A 10,742-nucleotide genomic window follows, 5' to 3' on the forward strand; every position below is an offset into this window, starting at 1 on the left:
CCCGAGCTGCAGTCGATAGCAATCCAGCCGATGGCAAGTTGAAATCCTCCATGACTATAAGTCTGGGGGTCTCAACCGCCACAGAGGCAAGTACCTCCAACAGCTCGGGCAGGGCTGTGGTCATGCAGCAAGGAGCCAGGTACGCGATCAACAAGCCCAACTGATTCCTATGGCCCCACCTCACATAGAGGGATTCACAACTTTTAAAAATGCTTTTAAAAGTAAAAAAACAAAGGAACCTCTGATGTTCCCACAGCTCAGCTGGGCATGGGTGGGGGGGGCAGGGATTTTTGCTACCGGTTCTCCCAACCGGCCGCCGCCATCGCTACCGGATCGGGCGATCCACTCTGAACCGGGAGCATTTCACCCCTGATCCACATCCATATTTTCTTTTAATGAAAAGCTTGAGAGCAACCCTGCTTTCATCAGAAGGAATATTAAAAGGGTAAATTTCTACTTGAAAAAGGAAATTCTCTCCAGTGAGTGAGTGCTCTAGTCCAGGGGTGTCAAACTGGCAGCCCGCAGGCGGGATGTGCCATGTCCAGGCTACGACCACCCCAGCTCCGCGAATGGGAAAAACACCACGAAACGGAACTTGACAGCACAGTGACGTGGTGAGTTTGACACCTGAGCTCTAGTCAAATCTCCTCTTCCTGTTGTATAGGGATCAGATTACCTGGCATTTCTTATTATTATGAAACATGGTTGCATTCTGGTTTGAGGCTTAGTTTGCAGAAGAAAGATGCATGAAAACTATTCTCATTTATACCTCAGTATATACACCCTGAAGTATAGTTGCAACAAGTATTCCAATTGGATTCCTATTGAGATGTATATGAATTCATGATGACAGCGGACTAATGACCAGATTGTCCTGAACAATAATACAATTTATGTGAAATATAGCACTTTAGGAAGTCCAATGTTGTTCATTTAAAATGTTAAGTTATTTTAAAACAACCATAAGAAAAAAATATCAATATAAACTATTTCTTCTCTTTTCAAATGTACATTCTGGATTTGGGGCTGAGTGGTCCTTACGCAGTTGAAGAGAAATTCAAAACATTGGTCCTATGTTTGGTCTTATTGTCCGATTGCTAAAAGCACATCTGGGTTGCAGGTTTATATGTAAGACAGATTTCTGTTTATCTTTGTACACATGGGAAGTGATCTTGTAATAGTGAAGTTGCACACCTATTAACACAAGTGTAAAGAAGGGACGCAGTGGCTCAGCGGTTAAGGCGCTGAGCTTGTTGATCGAAAGGTCGGCAGTTCAGCTGTTCCAAATCCCTAGTGCCACTTAACAGGGTGAGCTCCCGTTACTTGTCCCAGCTTCTGCCAACCTAGCAGTTTGAAAGCATGTAAAAAATGCAAGTAGAAAAATAGGAACCGCCTTTGGTGGGAAAGTAACAGCGTTCCGTGTGCCTTTGGCATTTAGTCATGCCAGTCACATGACCACGGAGATGTCTTCAGACAGCGCTGGCTCTTCGGCTTTGAAACAGACATGAGCACCGCCCCCTAGAGTTGGGAACAACTAGCACATATGTGCGAGGGGAACCTTTACCTAAATCCTACTGATCTCAGCAAGACTTACTCCTTAGTAGAATTGCGTCACATTACAAGTCACACCAAATGAAGTCGGAATGAATTCTAGTTGAACTATACAAAATCAAACATCCTGGCTAGATATTTTCACAGCCAAGAGAAACTGCAGGCAGAAAAAAAATACCTTCAGGGGGAAAGTATAGAAAGTAACATGTCCATTCTGCTTTAATATAATTTTAAATATACACCTTTTACGTGGAACTCCACCTATTTGGTGATATCATAATACCACTAGATAGCCTTCTATAGCTCTTTGGAACTTGTGGCCTCTGACTGCTAAAATTGTCTATCTATTATGGTTAATTTATTTTATTGCACTTTCCTAGTATACAGAACATGGATAAAGAGTCTCCTCCCTCCCTCTTCTCCAGGGCCCAGTCCAATTTTTTTTTCAAATTAAAATATCTACATACCCATAGCATCCTGGACATAAATTGTTTCAACTCCTACCCTCAAAACGATGCTATAGAGCACTGCACACCAAGACAACTAGACACAAGAACAGTTTTTTCCCCGAACGTCATCACTCTGCTAAACAAATAATTCCCTCAACACTGTCAAACTATTCACTAAGACTGCATTACTATTACTATTAATCTTCTCATCATTCCCATCACCCATCTCCTTCCACTTATGACTGCATGACTGTAACTTTGTTGCTTGTATCCTATAACTATCATTAAGGGTTGTACCTTATGTATCTTGTCTTTTTATGTACACTGAGAGCATATGCACCAAAGACAAATTCCTTGTGTGTCCAATCACACTTGGCCAATAAAGAATTCTGTTCTATTCTATTCTAAAAAAGAATGAGAAATCCCCAAGCACAAGTTTAAAAACGTGCCATGGTTTTTGAGTCTCAAGTACAAATATATATATGCTTTTCCACATTGTTCATTAACAATTGTACCAGTAAGAATTACTTCGGTAGTTGAGAAAAAATTATCCTGTTGCTCTGATTTTTTTTAAAGTACTTTCCTCTGTAAATACTGGTGGTGCTTTTACATAAATGCAAGGAATGTGTTTCTAGGCTTCAATTTATAAATGCTATTAACTTTCTCTGGGTTATCCTTGTAAATTTCAGGAAGGCACAGTGATGGTGACCCCAGCCCGCAATACGTCAGCTGACTTCAATATCACCACCGCAGAGCTGAAAAACCTGATGCAATTTCGAAAGAAAGAAGCGGTGAACAAAATAAGAGAATTATACGGCGACGTCTTTCAAATCTGTAATCGTCTGAAAACATCTCCCACAAGTGGAATATCTTCATCAGAAGTGGAACTTAGGAAATCTGTGTTTGGAAAGAACTTTATACCCCCTAAAAAGCCCCTAACATTCCTCGAACTGATATGGGAAGCACTGCAGGATATGACATTATGTATCTTGGAAGTTGCAGCCCTGATCTCATTGGGACTATCGTTTTATCATCCTTCAGGGGTGAATCTTGCAGTATGTCGTTTGGAAGAATTTGAAGGCGAAGAAGAAGAAGGCAACACCGAGTGGATTGAAGGTGCTGCTATTCTTCTATCGGTTGTTTGTGTGGTGTTCGTAACCGCTTTCAATGACTGGAGCAAGGAAAAACAGTTCAGGGGGCTGCAGCGGCGCATTGAAAAGGAACAAAAAGTTACTGTCGTCAGGAGTGGGGATGTAACGCAGGTCCCAGTAGTTGACTTAGTGGTTGGGGATGTCATGCAGATCAAATACGGGGATCTTCTACCAGCTGATGGCCTGCTTCTCCAAGGCTACGATTTGAAACTAGATGAAAGCTCCCTCACCGGGGAATCTGATCAAGTCAAGAAGACTTTAAGACAGGATCCAATGTTGTTGTCAGGTACCCACGTGATGGAGGGTTCTGGAAAAATGGTTGTTACAGCTGTTGGTATTAACTCACAAACTGGCATTATCCTCACTTTGCTTGGAGTTGGAGAGCATGAGAAACCAAAAGAGGCCAACAAGGATGGTTCCCCGAAGAACAAAGAAGGGAAAAACGTTGAAGAGAAGGAAACACAGGAAGCTGAGGAAATCCCAAAATCTACTGCGCACAAAAAAGAAAAATCTGTCCTCCAGGGAAAACTTACCAGATTAGCCGTGCAAATTGGCAAAGCTGGGCTGGCAATGTCTATAATCACCGTCACTGTTCTTATATCCTCTTTTCTCATTCGAACATTTGCGATAGAGAAGCGCACTTGGGCTGTTGAGTGTACGCCTGTGTACATACAATATATAGTGAAATTCTTTATCATTGGCGTGACGATTTTGGTTGTAGCTGTGCCTGAGGGCCTCCCACTTGCGGTAACCATCTCCCTTGCCTACTCTGTGAAGCAAATGATGAGAGATAATAATTTGGTCCGGCATCTGGATGCCTGTGAAACTATGGGCAACGCAACAGCCATTTGCTCAGATAAAACCGGGACCTTAACAATGAACAGAATGACAGTGGTTCAGATTTTTATTGGGGGTAAACATTATAAAATTGTTCCTGCCCCTGTTTTAATTCACCCAACTTTGTTGGCTTATCTGCTGAAGGGTGTTTCTGTTAACTGTGCTTATACATCCAAGATCCTGGCTCCTGAAGTAGAAGGAGGCCTGCCCCGTCATATTGGCAATAAAACTGAATGTGCTTTACTGGGCTTGCTTGTAGAATTAAGTCTGGATTATGCGGCCATGAGGACTAAGATCCCAGAAGAAACATTGTATAAAGTGTATACCTTCAATTCTGACAGGAAATCTATGAGCACAGTTTTGAAAAACGCTGCTGGTGGTTATCAGCTCTTCAGCAAAGGTGCGTCTGAAATACTTCTTCAAAAATGCACCAAAATATTGAACTCTGCTGCAGAGCGTGAGCCTTTTTCCAAAAAGGATAGGGAAAATGTGATTAAAAATGTGATTGCCCCAATGGCTTCTGAGGGACTCCGAACCATCTGTATTGCTTTCAAAGATTTTCCGGGTGGCCCTGATTCAAATGAACCAGTATGGGACGATGAGGACAGTGTTATTAAGGATTTAACCTGCATCGCAATTGTGGGCATTGAAGATCCAGTCAGGCCCGAAGTTCCAGACGCAATCAGGAAGTGTCAGAATGCTGGCATCGTTGTCCGTATGGTTACTGGGGATAATATTAACACAGCGCGGGCAATCGCAGCCAAGTGTGGGATTCTGCGGCCCGGGGAGACCTTTCTGTGTTTAGAGGGGAGTGAGTTTAATAGATTAATTCGTAATCAGAATGGGGAGATCAAACAAGAATTGATAGACAGGATCTGGCCTACCTTAGCCGTGCTTGCAAGATCCTCCCCAGCCGATAAGTATAACTTGGTGGAAGGGATCATCAACAGCAACATAACAGAGCAAAGACAAGTGGTAGCAGTCACTGGGGATGGTACTAATGACGGGCCGGCATTAAAAAAGGCGGATGTTGGCTTTGCCATGGGAATTGCTGGAACAGATGTAGCTAAGGAAGCTTCTGATATTATTCTTACCGATGACAATTTTTCAAGTATTGTCAAAGCGGTGATGTGGGGTAGAAACGTGTATGATAGCATTTCCAAATTCCTTCAGTTTCAACTTACAGTCAATGTAGTAGCTGTGATCGTTGCTTTTACGGGTGCTTGTATCACCCAGAATTCCCCACTGAAGGCAGTTCAGATGTTGTGGGTTAATCTCATTATGGATACCTTTGCTTCTCTTGCTTTAGCCACAGAAAAGCCAACCGAAGAGCTGCTGAAACGGAAGCCTTATGGTAGAAATAAGCCCCTCATCTCCCGTATAATGATGAAAAATATTTTCTTACATGCCGTTTATCAGCTTGTGGTGGTCTTTTCACTACTGTTTGTAGGAGAACAGTTATTTGATATTGAAAATGGGCGAGCCTCAACAATGCAGTCCCCACCCACCCAACATTACACTCTTATATTTAACACATTTGTAATGATGCAAATTTTTAATGAAATCAATGCCCGAAAGATTCACGGAGAACGGAATGTTTTTTCAGGAATATTCAAAAACTGCATTTTTTGCGGTGTCACGCTTGGAACCTTGATTATACAAGTGATAATCGTTCAGTTTGGAGGGAAGCCCTTTAGTTGCACGTCACTCACCCCGGAGCAGTGGCTGTGGTCCATCTTTTTTGGCATGGGGTCCTTGCTATGGGGACAACTCATCATTTCTATTCCTACCAGATATATGTGGTTCCTGAAAGAAGTTGGAGAACAGCCGCTCAAAGAGGAGATAACAGGACAAGAAGTAACTGAAGTGATTGACTTTGGCGAACAGGAACTGCGTCACAGCCAAATTTTATGGTGCAGGGGCTTAAGCAGAATACAGGCTCAATGCAGAGTAGTGAATGCCTTTCGCTACCCTGCATATAAAAGTCCACACTCAGCAATGAGCAGTAAAACTATCTGACCAGACACTAAAACAAGATTCTGAAATGGTGGTTTTATTCTTGGTGAATGTTAGTATTCAAAGAGTAATGTGCACATTAGCTCCAGTAAGAAATGGATGGGGAATGGGGGCTTCACAGCAGTCGGTGAAGGAGACACGTTTTTGAAGCTCTCTAGCAAAATAGAAGTTTCTGGTCTGAACTTAATTCCAAGTAAATGGGAGAAAGCAAAAGAAATCAATACAGCGATACAATTAACACTTTCTTTATGTAGGGGTCTAATCATTATGTTAGCAGACCTGTCCTGGAATTTGAGACATTAATTTCTTTTTGCAGAACAGATGCCTTCAGAGGAAAGAGGAGTGATGAAGCCAAAAAATCCATGTCTTTAATTTTTTTATATTTATATATTTATTAATTGAAAGATGATATTCTTATAAATGATAGATGTTAAAACAATGCATATAACAGCGTTTATCTTTGCTCCTGTTTATGCCTATGATTTGTGTCAATTGACTGAGTCGCCCGAGGCCCTTCATCTGGGCCACCTTCCCAAGGCCACAGGCTGTGAATCTAAGGAAGCAGGAGAAATGCCGGCTACAAGCAGGCTGAATGTACTTTTATTTTGTTGTTGGCAGTTCCTTCTGAGCAAAAAGTATATGAACAATAATAATAAAAAAAAATGCTTCAAATTATTTTTTGCTTTGGTTGGTTAATTAACCATCAGAAAAACCAAAACAGTCATTTTTTACAAAAAGAGGAGAGTCCTACAAACTAGTAGTGTAATCATCTTTGCGAACCTATATCTTATGGATAATTTTTCCCTCTAATAATATCTTCCAGAAATATATAGATGGTCAAAGGTGATTGATGTGATAACTTCCTAGTAAGGGTGTCTGGGGATGGAGAGCGGGACAAGATATTACACCTGTTTCCCTCTTGTAATTAGGGCATAAAATACACAAAAGTTCAACTATCTATGCCCGTGATGGCAAACCTATGGCACATGTGCCAGAGCTGGCAGGCAGAGCCCTCTCTGTGGGCATGCGCGTAGTCGCCAGCTGCTTTTCTGGTTTCTGGCATGCACATATGCGCCAGCCAGCTGGTCTTCGCAGGCACACTGAAAACAGCCTGAAAACAGCCCGAAAAACAGCCAAAAATGGCCAAAAAACAGACCATTTTTGAGTCATTTTTAGGTCCGTTTCTAGGCCTTTTGGGAGTCATTTTTAGGCCGTTAGGGGGCCCATTTTCCAGGTTGTTTTTAGGCTGTTTTTCAGGCCATTTTGAAGCCATTTTCAGGTCCATTTCCGGGCCTTTTTCGGCCCATTTTCAGGCCATTTTTCAGGCTGTTTACAGGCCATTTTTCAGGTTTCATTTTCCAGCGCGCGCACCAGCACACACATGCATGCGCGTTCCAGTTTGGGCACTGGGTGCCGAAAAGATTCGCCATCACCGACCTATGCATTTTAGAAGGTCTGAGGTAACTTAGAAAGTTGAGGATACATAATGTTTCCCAGGACTGGGTGGTACTTCAATGTTCAAAAGAGAAAAAGACACTTGGGGGAGCACAGGGGAATAAATGTTGCAACTGGCTACACCTTCAAATGTGTCATATACCCTACACACAGAATAACAGAGTTGGAAGGGACCTTGGAGATCTTCTAGTCCAGCCCCCTTTTCAAGCAAGAGGCTCTATGCCAGGGGTGTCAAACTCGGGATCCGGCCCGCAGGGTGCTTAGATCTTGTCCACGGGGCTGCCCTTGAAGGTGAAGGACCAGCCCGCGGTGTCTCTGCCCACAAAAACGGAGCTTGGCAGGGCTGGGTGCAGTCTTTCCGGGCTCCATTTTTGCTGGCAGAGGGTTGCAGGAGGCTGTCGCAGCTGAAAACGGAGGTTGAGAGTCCATTTTTGCAGGCAGAGGCGCCCCCGACTCGACTGACGTCACCCTGGCCATGCCCCCCCAGGCCCCCCCCCCAAGATCCAACACAGCCCTGATGCAGCCCTCAATGAAATTGAGTTTGACACCCCTGCTCTATGTCGTTCCAGACAAGTGGCTGTCCAGTCTCTTCTTGAAAAGCCGCCTGTGCTGGAGCACACCCACAACTTCTGAAGGCAAGCAGTTCCACTGATAGTTGTGGAACTATCAGCGGTTCCACTGATAGCGGTTCCACTGTTAGGAAATTTCTCCCTATTCCCAGGTTGCTTCTCTTCTTGATTAGTTTCTATCGCCGTTTTCACCCCTCCCCACCCCCAAAATTTCTGGTTTCGTCCTTCAGCTAGCTTTTGAACAAGCCTGAAGGAAAGTGTGATCTGCGCATGACCCATTCAAATCTGAGGAAAACAAAACAGAAGTTGAGAAGTTCTATCGTTTTCCATTATTCTAATCCATTTAAACAACAGAGCTTTTTGCCTTATTAGCCCGGTTTGGATAGACATGTTTTGTATGTGAAGCTCAGCTGTACATGAGTTTTACATTCAATCAGGCTTGCATGCCAGAATTCCTGGCTAAAAGATGTCCTGTCCCATATAAAGGAGCCACCAATTTGATTTTTCTTTTTAAATCCCTATTCTCTAGCTTGTCCAGAAAAGTTCTCTCTCTTCTCAAATATCAATGTTGTACCATTTTAGGACTACTGAGAGAAAACCATTATGACCCAGTATTGCGCAAGACATTATTATAGCGCAGGGCTGGGTAACTATGACCGCTTTATGACCTGTGTGGACTTCAACTCCCAGAATTCCTGAGCCAGCCATGCATGGCTTGGGGATTCTGGAAGCTGAAATCCTCAGGTTGTAAAGTTGCCATAGTTACACACTGCTGTGATAGGACAACATTTATAAAAAAAACTCACACTGGGCAATATTTTTTTTTTTGAAAAATTACTTTTCACCTAGCCAGAAAGAGAAGGAAACAAACTCACAATGAACTCCTTTCTTCATCCGTAACAGAAATCAGTGAAGAGGATGGGCAGCCAGCTTTAAGTTCTCGTTCTCTCCCTCCGTGCTTTTGCTTATCCCAAGGAGCCCTTTAGAATAGAGTAACAGAGTTGGAAGGGACCTTGGAGGTCTTCTAGTCCAACCCCCTGCTTAGGCAGGAAACCCTACACCATTTCAGACAAATGGTTATCTAATCTCTTCTTAAAAACTTCCAATGATGGAACATTCACAGCTTCTGGAGGCAAGTTGTACCACTGATTAATTGTTCTAACTGTCAGGAAATTTCTCCTTAGTTGCTTCTCTCCTTGATTAGTTTCCACCCATTGCTTCTTGTCCTACCCCCAGGTTCTTTGGAGAATAGTTTGATTCCCTCTTCTTTGGGGCAGCCCCTGAGATATTGGAACACTGCTATCATGTCTCCCCTAGTCCTTCTTTTCATTAAACTAGATTTACCCAGTTCCTGCAACCGTCCTTCATATGTTTTAGCCTCCAGTCCCCTAATCATCTTTGTTGCTCTTCTTTGCACTCTTTCTAGAGTCTCCAAATCTTTTTTTATATTGTGGCGACCAAAACTGAATGCAGTATTCCAAGTGTGGCCTTACCAAGGCAGTGGCATTAACACTTCACGTTTAGAGGCATCAGCGACCAAATCTTCTTAATGTATCAGATTTCAGCCAAGACAGGGTGACCAGAAAGCAGATAGAAGCTGAGGTTATCCCCTCAATAGATTGCCTCCTCAGATATCAGAAAGAAAAGTCTACCTTCCTCTTTCTCACCCAACAATTTTTCAATGGCATCCATTGGAAGCTATGATGTCACATGTATCAAAACATCTTGTAGATGATACAATCAGCATCAGTCATATCGTGACAAAAATGGCAAACAGCACATATTTTGCACAGTGATATCTTGATGCTTATGATAGCATTCTTGTCTCCATAGACCGCCCCCCCCCCCATGCTTGTTCAGAGAATATATTATTCCGGCTTCTTCCCTAAGAATTGCAGTGCATGGTTGCACCAATGAACAAACCCAAGGACAATTCACTGCTTTCTCTCAATACTGCTTAAATGCTATTTCCTTAATCATGTGAAAAGTGAAGAGGAACTAAAGAGCCTTTTGATGTGGGTGAAGAAAGAGAGTGCAAAAGTTGGCTTGAAACTCAACATTAAGGAAACTATTTATTTATTTATTTTATTTGTCACAACAGTATATATAAGCATAAGCATGAAATAACTATATTAATTGGATATAATGAAAGGAAACAATAGGACAGGAACGGTAGGCACGCTGGTGCTCTTATGCACGCCCCTTACAGACCTCTTAGGAATAGGGTGAGGTCAATAGTAGATAGTTTTTGGTTAAAGCTTTGGGGATTTTGGGAAGAGACCACAGAGTCAGGTAGTGCATTCCAGGCATTAACAACTCTGTTACTGAAGTCATATTTTCTGCAATCAAGATTGGAGCGGTTCACATTAAGCTTAAATCTATTGTGTGCTTGTGTATTATTGTGATTGAAGCTGAAGTAGTCTTCAACAGGAAGGATATTGTAACAGATGATTCTATGAGTTAAACTCAGGTCATGTCGAAGGCGGCAGAGTTCTAAATTTTCTAAACCCAGGATTTCAAGTCTGGTGGCATAAGGTATTTTGTTGTAATCAGAGGAGTGGAGAACTCTTCTTGTAAAATATTTCTGGACACGCTCAATTGTATTAATGTCCGAAATGAGATATGGGTTCCTGACAGGCGAGCTGTATTCAAGAATTGGTCTAGCAAACTAGGATCATGGCTCCCGGCCCTTTCAATTCCTGGCAAATAGATGG

General features: G+C 42.6%; 1 protein-coding gene across 1 annotated transcript; it reads left to right on the top strand.

The window, feature by feature from the left end:
* The first annotated feature begins 537 nt into the window (after positions 1 to 537).
* On the top strand, positions 538 to 6,007 carry LOC131200791 (plasma membrane calcium-transporting ATPase 1-like). Its single transcript, XM_058188048.1, has 3 exons — positions 538 to 606; positions 2,690 to 3,922; positions 4,166 to 6,007. The coding sequence occupies exons 1-3, from the start codon at positions 538 to 540 to the stop codon at positions 6,005 to 6,007; spliced, it is 3,144 nt and encodes a 1,047-aa protein (XP_058044031.1).
* Positions 6,008 to 10,742: the final 4,735 nt, after the last annotated feature.

This window comes from Ahaetulla prasina, chromosome 6, assembly GCF_028640845.1.
Source record: "Ahaetulla prasina isolate Xishuangbanna chromosome 6, ASM2864084v1, whole genome shotgun sequence".
Classification (NCBI taxonomy): domain Eukaryota; kingdom Metazoa; phylum Chordata; class Lepidosauria; order Squamata; family Colubridae; genus Ahaetulla; species Ahaetulla prasina.